Source organism: Astatotilapia calliptera, chromosome 3 (genome assembly GCF_900246225.1).
Source record: "Astatotilapia calliptera chromosome 3, fAstCal1.2, whole genome shotgun sequence".
Lineage (NCBI taxonomy): Eukaryota > Metazoa > Chordata > Actinopteri > Cichliformes > Cichlidae > Astatotilapia > Astatotilapia calliptera.
In genome coordinates this window covers 6825205-6836677 of record NC_039304.1, presented here as the reverse complement: position 1 = coordinate 6836677, position 11473 = coordinate 6825205, and the positions used below count along the sequence as shown (strand labels likewise).

The window sequence follows — 11473 nt, the reverse complement described above, 5'->3', positions numbered from 1 at the left end:
TGCATCATCATGCTCTACATCCAACTGACACGGTTTCTACTTTGTTTTAGAGCTCCATTGCCTTACTGCAGTGCATTGGCAACTTTGAGTTTGCACTGCACACACAAAATTCACCCACAGCTGCCCATCACAGACCCAGGCTGGAGCCACAGTGCACACTTCGGGTGTAAGCTGCCCTGCTGGTGCAAGTGCAGCTTCAGTGGATTCAATAAAAACGATACGGTCAATGTGCAAAGCAGGAATTTCTGTGCTTATTAATGTGAAATTCTTAATATTTCTGATCATAATACCACACAAGTGACACAACTACACTGGAGAAAACCGAGTTTAACAAAAAAGACAAAGGATTCGAATGAACAGTAGAAAAAGTTTATTACTGAAAAGGCATTTAAACATTCCCTTTTTAAACTGGCAGACAATCGCGTCTGATTTTCATGAGTGATCTGATCACCACAAGCTCTTTCCACTGCGTTGTGGCTGCACAGACAGTATTCACCTCAGCTTTGTGCTCAAATACAAGAATATTTCAGTGTTGTAGTCTTCATGAAAACCATAGAAAAATCATTGAAAAGCATTCCAGAGCACTTCATCCATTTACTACTTAAGTAGGAAAGCCTTGGATTGATAACATTCACAAATGAAATTCTTTTCTAACACGGAGCTTTCTACAGATATGAATAATGCATCATCAACGATCACTTGCGTAAGAGGAGATTCAATAAATAACAAGGCTGCTCCAAATATTGTGGAACGGCACAGAAAAAGTCACATTTGGCATGTCATATATTAGTCTATTTACAGTGCTGCAGGAGATTTTCGCAGAGGTGACAAACTGTCCCTAAGAAAGTTGTCTCGGTACAAAAAGTTGCCCCCGGAGGAACACGTAAGGATGTGATGCAGTAGCAAATTGCAGCTCAGTTCCAGATGCCCCATTCAGTGCTTGAGAAACTATCAAGGCTCTAGAGCAGACTAACCTGAATACAAGCCTGCAGGAAAATCTGCACACTAGCAGATTCTGTCAGCTTCCAAATAGTAGAAAATGTTGTGCTGATGCTGTTTTTCTACAGCTGACTGATCCCAGGGTTAAATATTAACGTATTGTATAATCAACTATAAATGTCACATTGACAAAAGCCATGGATTGTATCCCACGGCTGCTATCAGTGAACAGGTAGTGTGTCTCTGCACAACTGCAGTGACCCAGTCCTCCAATACAAACGTATTCAGCAAGTGTTCCTCAGTCCGGTGCATTCAGCCCCAGTTTGTGCTCTCAGCAGCTCAGCCAGCAGGTTGCGCCTTTTACTTTCCAGGAGTTTTCAGGAACTTTAAACAATCAATAATATTCTTTAGATTTGGTGCTAAAACACTTCCCACTGTGGAATTCACAGCCTGGACACTGGTGCTAATTTCATGACTGAGCTGAGCTTCTTCTGAGCTACTCATTCTTTTACCCCCATACCACCTATTATCCCGTTTTTCCTTGGAATACCTAAAGTGTTTTCCCAGAATGCTGAAATGTTCACCCCTGCAGAAAATCCACCAAGGCAGAGCAGAGAGCAATGTACAAACTGGCCATGAGTATGCTCCAGCTGGAAAACACAGGTTATATTTTATCATGGCGCCCACAGAGGTCATGTGATCAAAGAAGATATTTGTGCAAGTCTGTGATTGGATCAATAAATTAAGACCAAAAAGCTCAGTGGCCTAATAAACTGATATGTCCAGAATGCCATTAGCTTAGCCTTCCCGGAGTGAAGATTTCCCAAATGTAGTAATGTTTCACTCCAACACTCATCTCAAGGTGCTGTGTTGTAAGAAGCAACAATATTATAGAGAAGTGCAATGATCCCCTCTGAGCAGCAAGAGTGGGGAGGAAGAGCTCCTTTTGAACAGGAGGAAACTTCTGGGAGAAGCAGGAGCAACCGTTTGCTGCAGCTGATTGGTGGATGAGAGAAAAAAGGAGCACAAAAAACAAACACAACAGGAGAAGGACTGACAGCAAATCTCGGATGAAGCAGCTTCAGTATAAAAATGTCCTCACTGCCTTTGATAAACATACACAACCCTGGTAGGAAATGAGGTAAAGCTGCTTTAGGGCCTTCTTTTCCAAGGTGTCTTCCAGCAGAGGTAAACACACTGATAAGAAATAAAATACACGAGAGAAAGGGGGTGGGGTTTGTTTCTCCTGGTCCATGGTCTTCAGCTGCCTCCTGCAGCCGTCTCTTCAGCTCTTCAGTTCTTGTGTGGTTCTGCAAAAGAAGTCAGACAGCGTTGTTATCTGCAGAGAAATGGCTTAGCCTTTGATTGAATTGTTTCACACTGATCGGTGCAGTCAGGCGAGTTTGCACCATCATTGTATATAACTGCTGAGCCAGTGTTGCTACCATTACATTATATGAATATATGAGCCGATTAAAGGATAAACCTCATTGGGGATCAGTCGTACAGATGAGGCTAACAGATGCTCTTCTGCAGCTACTTTTAACTCTGCTGTGTTGCAAAGTCAGGTGACTTAACTACGTGATCCGAGCTCATACTGTACCTGCCACAGGTCTGCTGTGCTGCTGCAGCTGGCTGCTGAAGAAGCGTTCCCGCCGCGACACCTGCTCATCCCAGGCCTCCCGTATTTGCTCTTTCTCGCCGGGCTCCAAGGTTAGGGTGTGCGGGTGGGCCTCGTCAATGTGGGCCTTCACTCCCTCTAGGCTGTGGGAATATTGCAGTTCCCCACACACCATGCACACCAGCAGCTGGTTGAGTGGGTCATAGTCCATGAGGTAGCGGCTCCTCCAGACAGCATCGGAAACAGAATCGTCCTCACTTTCAGCGAACAGCAGCTCTGACTCATCTGAGAAGGCAGAGTTTGTTTTTGGCTACTTTCACCATTTTATGTGCATTCGTTCAAGTTCACAGTGACATACTTTACCTTCGATTGGGGCTGTGTAATCCGAGTATGTGAAGGATGCCGAGTCCACTGAAGAGCTGTGAAGGGAGATTTTTGTGTGTTATCCTGAATGCTGATGATGTTGATATCAAAAGAAAGCGAGCAAAGAAATCTCTCACCTCATTAGATGTTCTGACTCCTCAGAAGAGTTCACCCACTGACCAGGTTCCTAAAGATATTAGACAAAGAGTGAAAAACTAAAGCACAGGCCACATGCAGTGTTTTTACGTGCTTTCATGAGCTCCCTGAAACAAGGTGAACCTAGACACAAGTCAGACTGGAGAGATGCTTAAACAGAGGTCCTGTAGTTTTGTCACTTTGACATTATTTTGTGTATTTTGTAGTTTCTTTCTGGTGCTTTTGTGTCTTTTAGGTCACCTGATTTACTTACAAACAAAGGCTTTGGCAAAGAACAGGGGCACGAGTGCACCATTTAGTAATCTGTTCCTTTTCTACTGGAGTACTAAAGTACTCCTCTGTTTCTGTATCACTGAGAGATCAGTCCTGGGAATGAGGGTATATCAGCCTTGTGACAGAAAACCTGCGTTAGTGTCTGACCGATTTTTTTAAGCCTTATTTATGTGGGGAACATACTTGTTGTTGCTGAAAGGACCCGCTTCAATTTTTAAATTAATTAATTATAAGTGTGAGAATTTTAAAATCTACTGGGAACCAACGTAAAGAGAAAGATACTGGTGGTGGACAGTGGTACCCCTCACTCTCCTGGTAGATACAACTATGATACGAATTTCAAAATCCAATGTGACTTCAGAAGATTTTCAGAAAACTTGACCTCTGATGTCTGACGGTGAGGTTGAGGTCATGAGATTTGAACTCATTGAAGGGTTTTAGCAGACACACCTATCAAATCAATTTGAAAGTTCTATGTCGTTTTGTTCTCGAGGCTGTGAGCTTGCTTGCTAGAGCCTGCTACGAGTCTGACTGCAGCATTTTGTAATTGTTTGGAGGCATGACAAAGATGATTTGTCTAAACTGGTAAAAGGGCATCACAACATGTGCAACGACACTAACACAAGAACAATTTGCTCTAGTTCAAAGAACGAGGCTCGCATTTTAGAAATGTTCCTTAAAAGAAAGTAAAAGGAACGTGAGGTACACTTTATATGTGAGTCAAAGTTCAGCGAGGAATCAAATACTTCACCGAGATTACGAACGCTGGTCTTTGAAGACGAACAAAAGAAATCAATCACGTGACTGAATGTTAAATGTATTTCAAGTGGAGCTGTAATCATGGCCTCAGTCACTAATCCGGGATAAACAGCCAACCAGGGTGGGCAGCCTATTTGGCTGGTGAGGCTTAAAAGATGGCATAAAAAGGATAAGAAATGCCAAAAAAAGACAGAATGATAAAAGGGAAACATCAGTGGACCCAGGATTGAACCTTGTGGAACCCCTCGAGTTAATCAAGCAGTGTAAGAGGAGAACTAGCACACGCTAACCAAGAAAGTCCTTCCAGATAAATAAGAAGAAAACCAGAAATGCCAGCTAAACCTTGAGCCTATTAAGTATAATATAAATGTCAGTAGTATGTAATATGAATACAATAATCATTACATGCCAGTAAGCTAAAAAAACAAGCTGTTTATGTAACTGTGCAACTCTCACCTCTGTCTGTAGACCCAGGGGAGGCAGCCTAGTCTTCCAGCTGTTGAAGCTTTGGGTGATTCCCTTCTCCCGAACTGCCTTCCTGGCTCTCTGCTCCTTCTTTTTTATCCTCCAGTACTCCCGCTTCCTCCTCAGAAAGTCCTGCTCACTTTCCCCTGGGATGGGCTTTGGAGGAACCATGGTGCTCACTGGTGCCAGCTGGGTGGAGGATTGTTTCTTGTGTGGGGGACTCTGAAGGTGAGCAGAGGGGATTTTTAACGGACTTTGACCAAGGGGTTCAATGAGGTGCATGTCAGTACTGGACAGTGGTTTGTCTGGTGGCTTCGCAGCGGTGAGGGCGGGAGCTGAGTCTACATCAGTGCTTCTAGATGCTTGTGAAAGCTGTAGAGATTCAGAAACTCCTGCACAGCTGGATACAGCATGTGAAGGCCCAAGTTTGACGCTGCTGTACTCATTGCTGGTGATAGGCAGTCTGACCTGGAGCGTGCACGCTGACTGTTGAGCATTAGATGTTGTTTGGCTAACAACCAGAACGGTGGGGATGCTGGTCACTGAGTCCAGAGGAGAGACAGGTGGTTTGGGCTGCAGGGCTCGTTTTGCTGGAGGACTCGCCCCTTTAAGACTGTTGATAATAACGAGCCCCGGGGTCTGAAAGAAGAAAATATGACATGAACAAACGGCTTTTCAGAAACTGAGGCAGACTTTGCTCCTAGCTTTAATGGGCCCCCTTCAGATGAACTCCACTTTGTTTTTCCTGTTCAAATACCATATGCCTGAGAATTGCAGCGATTCAAGCTTCAGCTGGACTGAGTCAAGTCTGAACTGAGTCGACTGCAGAAACCACTTTTATATACATAGAGAAATTTAGGTATGTGAAAAATGCACTCTTTACATGGAGGGCCCCTCTTTTACATAGACACTATGTGCACATGCTGCTAAATACTCAATAGCTTTCATTCATTTAAGTGATGCTTGGGTTTTCTGCCCATTGCACGAGCTAAATACAAAGTTAGGCTGCACTAGTCGGAAATGGTTCATCTGGTAGCACGCGGCAGATTTCAGTGGCCTTAGTCAAGCTTGTCACCTTTGCAATCATCAAATGGAACTCTGTATGCAGATAAAAGGAGGAAGAAAATCAAATGCAGTCTTCTTTACTTTGAGTGTTGAATTTCTGCCACGCTCAGATCCTGAACACAACACGAAAATCTAGGCTTCAAAAGGTAGAAATGCTACAGGGGTCAGAGCTAGCACTCATTTTTCAAAAACAGTCACATGTGAAGATGAATCTGATGATGATGCACAGCTGACATCAGGGGCAACCAGCGGGACACAACATACTATCAAATATGATCAATATTAGCTATTAGCTACACACCAAAGCACTGAAACTTCACCTCTTGCAGAAAAAGAGCTTGAGTGCTGCTCGTGTTACCTGAATGCTTCTGGGGAAGAGCCCGCTGCTGCACTCCCCCTCGCCGTCTTTCTGCCTGGCCTTTAACTTGGCCCTCTGCTGCCTCTTCATCAGCTTCCAGTACTCCCTCTTCCTCTGCAAGCTGGTCAAGCCGCTCTGCTCCGTCACCACGCTGTTGTACCTCCGCTTTGATTCGGGGCAGATGTTCTGCTCTTGTGCCTGATGCTGTTCCTGCTGTGGTTGCAGGTTATCCAGCGTCACGGCTGTGATGTGATGCAGCTTTGGTGGCTCTGGAGAGCAGCAGGTTTTATAGCCGGCTTTTTTAGCGCAAAGTCTCTGGGTTCTGCGTGGTGCTTCCATGGAGGTGTTTACTATGTAGTTCAAAGGGGTCTGGGATGAGTGCTCACTGGTATGATGCACACCTAGCTCACTGGAAGCAGGAAGAGGTGGAACTGTCTCACTCACCTGCGATGGGTTCTTGAGTTGAGGGCTTTGTAAACTGGCCTTTGCAGAGACCTTGCTGTCTAGCTCCCAGCTTTTTATCTGCAGAGTCAGGTCAGCAGCAATAGGAGCCGTGTCATCCCTTTCAAAGGACAGCTGAGATAAATTTGGCTTCATGTCTTGCTGTGAAACCTCTTCTATCGTCTCCATTTTAATAGAGTTCTGCTCACTTTTACATTCTGTCACTGTGCTAAGAGATTCTTCCAGGAGCTTCTTCATGGAGGCCACAGCTAGCAGAGTGGCAGTTTGGCTGTCTGCGCTCAGACATGGGTCAGACTCCAGCTGGGGTGCTGGAGGTGGGGAAATAGGGGGTTTGATATCTGGACAGATGGCTTGTTCTGGTGGAGAATTGAGGTCAGCTGCTGGCATGGAGTCACTCTCCTGTTTCATTTCATTTGCACGAGGCAGAAAAAGCACGCTGTTGTTGGAAAGAGGAGGTGCAGTTGCTGTAGTGTCGGTGAGATTTCTAATCTGAGGCACAGTGATCAGCGTCCCCTGCTTCTGAGGCTTCCTCCTTTGTGAGGCTGCACCGGCCCTAGCATGTAAAACACCCTGTCTCAGTCGGACAGCTCGAGCTGCTCTCTGCTCACGCTTCTTTATCCTCCAGTACTCCCTCTTCTTTGCCATCCTCTCCTCCTCCGTCAGCCCCGCATCCAGAGACAGGGCTGACAGCGATGGCGCTCTGCTCGAGATGGTCATTTTCATAACACAACTGCTAACGTTTGAACCTGCTGAATTTTGAGGGCTCTGTGGATGAGTAAGTGTGAGCTGACCCACAGTTTGGATAGCTGATGAGTGCAAATTAGGAACGGTTGTGCTTTTGAGGTGAGTCTGTGGTCTAACTGCGAGCAGTCGCGGCAGTTTGTTGGCTAGCTGTCCAGGAGCAGAGACTTTCACCTGAGCTGAGCAAAGAGGAGGGGGAGCCGGGTTTATCCTGATGGGAGCAACACTTCTCAGTTTAGCGTCAGGCTGACGCTGTTGTTGTGCCAAAGGAGTGTTTGTAGAAACTACACAAAGCTCTACTTGGCTTTTGTCTTCTGCTATGCTGTGACATGCAGAACTGTGAGGGATGTTAGCAGTCAGCGTCCCGTCCTCTTTGATGAATCCTCCGATGGTCTCTGGGCTGTGAGTGAGGGCACTTCCGGTTGACTGCGCCAGCACTCTAGTCTTCCTCATCTCCTCGAGGATCTTCTGGTAACGTTTCACCCTCCTCATCAAAGAATCTCTCTCTTTCAACCGAACCTTTACCTCCATGGACAGCTTAGCTCGCTGTTCGCGCTTTTTGATCCGCCAGTACTCTCTCCGTTTAGCTATTATCTGCTCGGGCGTGTCGTCGGGGTTGATTTTGGGCATATTTCTGGTACCAAAAGCTGAGGGCAGCATTGGGGATTTACACCGTAGACTTCTGTGGTTCATTAAGTTTCTCTGTGCTTCGATGAACCTTTGTCTAGGCGTTTTATATCTCGCGATACCCCGGGTAACACCGCCAAGATGACCGTAACTTGGAACCTTTCCCTGAGAGTCTACTGGTTTTTTCACAGATGGAACATCAGATGTTTGCAGAGCAGTTACAACTACAGTTGCTGTCCCACTTTGCAGTTTATTGTTTTCACTTTTGGCTGATGTAAGTGATGTTTTGACCCGTGTATGACACTGCTTCTGGCTTGCTCCTCTCAAAAGTGACTCTGATGGAAGAACTATGCTTCCCACGTGTCTGGTTTTTGGCGCCGTTAGCCTCTGAAACGTCATCTCTGCACCCTGTGTCCTCTCTCTGGCTTTAGCTAACCTAGCTGCAAGCTTTGCTCGCTGCTCTCGCTTTTTGATCCGCCACTGTTCCCGACGCTTGGCTGCTCTTTCCTCGTCGGACTCCAGAGAAGCTCGTGCATTGCCAACACCTTTAGCCCTCTGTGTGGTGACCAAGGCACGCTTTGTTCCACTCTGAGGTGTTGAGATGGCTCTTTTGCTCTCTGCTTTAGTGGAAGTGGGGCCGCATGGAGAGGACACCAGAACGAGACCTGTGGGTAAGACTTTGGGCTGAGTGGGTAATACAACCGGTGCCTTATGTTGGTTTCTGGGGACTGATGCACCCTGCATAGACACACGTGGCTGAGGTGCTGTTTTACTGGAGCTGCCATTGGTTATTCTGGTCACTCTGACTGGAGGCACTGAGGATACGGTGTTCAGCTGAGTTCCACTGGACACGGGTGAGGACACGGGTGAGGACACGGGTGAGGAAACGGTTGCGTCCCTTGCTGTCTGACGTTTACCTGCGGCTGCGTTGCCGCTGGCTGATTTGGCAGAGATAGAACACGACGCTGGCAACTGAGGCAGACGCTTGTTGAGCTTTACTGTCTGGAGCCACTTCTCCTTTTGGCTGTCAGTGGTTTCACGTGACCCCTCCCCCAGAGCATTTCCGTGCTTTGACACAGAATTGTATGAATTATCATTACTCTGCAGAGGAGGTGACGAAGCACCTGATGACTGGGCCAGAGTGGAAGCCTCTTCTGCTGGGGCATTTAGCTGCTTCCCTCCCTGGCTGCTGCTGCTGTGTTTGTGCCTTTCCCTCTCCTCTGACACACGGGCCCGCTGCTCTCGCTTCTTGTTTCTCCAGTACTCTCGCTTTAGGGCGAGCGTGGCATCATCATACTCCGAGGCCGGCCGGTAACGGTGGGACGTTGAGCCACCTTTACCTTTTGCAGTTGGCATCCTGTTGCCAGGCTAGACAGCCCATCGGTTCTCATCCAACAGCAGTGATTGGCCTTGGTAGCCCCTCAGTCCAGGATCCTAACTGTCATTATCAGCATCATCATGTTTCTGAGCACCTCTTATGCTCTCCGACATCACATTGGTGTGCAGATATCCTGAGGAACAGAAAACAGTCTTTGCATTAAAATGTGATGAAAATAAGCTAAAGACTAGTTAATACTTTGTAATAAACATTAAGCAACAGCAAAACGAACACAAGTTGAAGTCACTTGGATGAGTGACGAAACGTTTCCGATGAACAGAATGAAGACCTTTATGGGATTTCCTTACCTGGATGATCGAGCATGCATCAAGACAATATTTTTCCACTTTTTAAAACACAATGTGTAGCACCTACTGTTGCTCTACATTTCAAACTGAGGTTTGCAATTGCCGTTTTAAAGAGTATATAAGCAGGCAGGTGCGGTGGCCATAGTTAGGTTTGGAAATAACTGCCGGAAACAGCAGTGCTGCACACTGAGGTCCTGCTTCAGGATCTCTGCTCGTAGCAGTGATTGGAGCCATGGGAATTACAACATGCTCACTGATCAGTAATGCAACAACAAGCACAACAACATTAACAAGTGCTGTATATAAAACACAATAATCCCCTTCAATTGCACAAAGTAATGATAATATTAGCGAGGATTGAAGAGTCAAATAGTTATTTAGAAAAATGTAACAATTTATACGTTTTATTTCCACCAAATAAGTTCAACCAAAGTCATTTTATCTGTTTAACTCACATGTGTGTGCCTCATGATGAAATGAAAGTACACGGAGTACACGGAGTAAGGTGGTCTCAGTGGAGCACTGACGTACTCCAAGATCTGTAGCACTCACTCCAGCAGGATTTCGTGCACCAGTCAGGAGACAATAAATACGTGCACGACGCCCACCTCATCTGTCACAACATCTGTGCAGAATCCCGCGTGAAACGCGAGTTTCAGTGTAAGATTGAGAGATAACTATGAAATAAATGAAATTGTCGTCGTGTGTGGGAGTGCTTCGGCTCCAGAAAGCAGGAAGAAAACAGCGAGTCGCTGTCCCTTTAAAGCTGTCTCTCTCTATCACAAAGTCTATCTGCCATTTTTCTTTATTCTCAGTGTGTTTCAGTCAAACGCCACCAGGCCACTCAGCCGAACAACCTACAGCAAAACACGCAGGGCGGCCGTGGAAAAGCGGTCGCACTAGAGCGGAAATGGTGCCTGGATCGTTGTGTCTCTCAGCGGCACAATGGACAACATTTTCCTGCTCTGGTCCTCGCGGACTGGCGCCTGTCTGCGCGTGAAAGCCGCGAGGACAGGCGCAGATTCGAGCCGCAAAGCCGCGCGCCCGGAAGCACGAGCGACAGAAAACATGCACGTCCGTTACCTTTTAGCGGCACTTAACTTTCCGGGACACTTTGGGGGCGGTTTTGCACAGATATTCTGCCAGGACACTGCAGCTACTTTCCGCCAGTCGTGCTCAGGCTGCCTTGACAACGCTGAAAAGTACCAGGATGTGGGATGCTCGCTGTGTGTGTGTGTGTCTGTGTACATAGAGACAGTAGTGTGCAACGCCCCCTCCTTTCCACGCCACATCCATTCACTGGGTCGCATTAAAAGGATTTTACAAACCTGTCACGAGTCCCCCTGTCTGTCTGTCTGTCTCTTCCAAAGAGAGCCGAGTGGTGCCGGGACACGGAGGCCCCGCACAGCTGTTCCCTACTGGAATAGCTGCACAAAGGTCCATTGATTTATTGTCTTTTTCTACACATGACCCGAATTCATATGCACACGCTTCAAGCAGGGATCCACTTTTCTACACAACGACCAAATGAGCATGAGGGAGGGGCTGACGGACAAACAACGTTAGGGCGCTGGGGGCCACGGCCCGGTTCCTTTAACGTGGATCCGGTTTGAAAAAACTACATTGACGTCACAGCAAGACTATAGCTAGGGACTGGATACATGAATTAAACGTGTGTAAATCTTTGCGATCCAAAGGTGTGAGTTCAGTAGCTGAAACATTCTTCATTTTAATAGCATTAACATGAGTTTAAGACTGTTTACGACTGAGGCCATCAAAGTTAGTGTATCAGAGGTTTCAGTCCGACTATGTCAACTCAGACAAGTTTACTAATCGAGAAGGAAGTCATGAACACATGTGCGTTTCGGTCTCTGCGCCGCTGAACATCTGCACAGATGTGTGTGACACATGAAAACAGCGCGTGCTGCCCCGGTACAAAGCAGGAGCTGCTGAGGGGC

At 46.7% G+C, this 11473-nt stretch overlaps 1 protein-coding gene across 4 annotated transcripts; it reads right to left on the bottom strand.

The window, feature by feature from the left end:
- Positions 1-353: 353 nt before the first annotated feature.
- LOC113018063 (uncharacterized) lies at positions 354-11459 on the bottom strand. Of its 4 annotated transcripts, XM_026161153.1 has the most exons (8): positions 10599-10836; positions 6000-9340; positions 5045-5215; positions 4568-4798; positions 3061-3110; positions 2924-2979; positions 2543-2845; positions 354-2249 (listed from the first exon to the last, which is right to left on the bottom strand). In XM_026161153.1, exons 2-8 carry the CDS (start codon positions 9183-9185, stop codon positions 2233-2235), a joined length of 4014 nt encoding a protein of 1337 aa, XP_026016938.1. In that variant the 5' UTR covers positions 9186-9340; positions 10599-10836; the 3' UTR covers positions 354-2232. The 4 variants fall into 4 exon arrangements, with proteins under 4 accessions (XP_026016938.1, XP_026016931.1, XP_026016920.1 ...); XM_026161146.1 differs by lacking the exon at positions 10599-10836 and adding an exon at positions 10844-11459 and having other exon boundaries at positions 4568-5215; XM_026161135.1 differs by having other exon boundaries at positions 4568-5215.
- Between the last annotated feature and the right edge of the window lie 14 nt (positions 11460-11473).

Coding starts and splice junctions, on each gene's coding strand:
- LOC113018063 (XM_026161146.1), bottom strand. CDS start 9,185: ATGCCAACTGCAAAAGGTAAAGGTGGCTCAACGTCCCACCGTTACCGG. Junction 3,111..4,567: donor CCCTGGGTCTACAGACAGAG/GTGAGAGTTGCA, acceptor TAATATCTTTAG/GAACCTGGTCAGTGGGTGAA. Junction 2,846..2,923: donor TTACACAGCCCCAATCGAAG/GTAAAGTATGTC, acceptor CTGCCTTCTCAG/ATGAGTCAGAGCTGCTGTTC.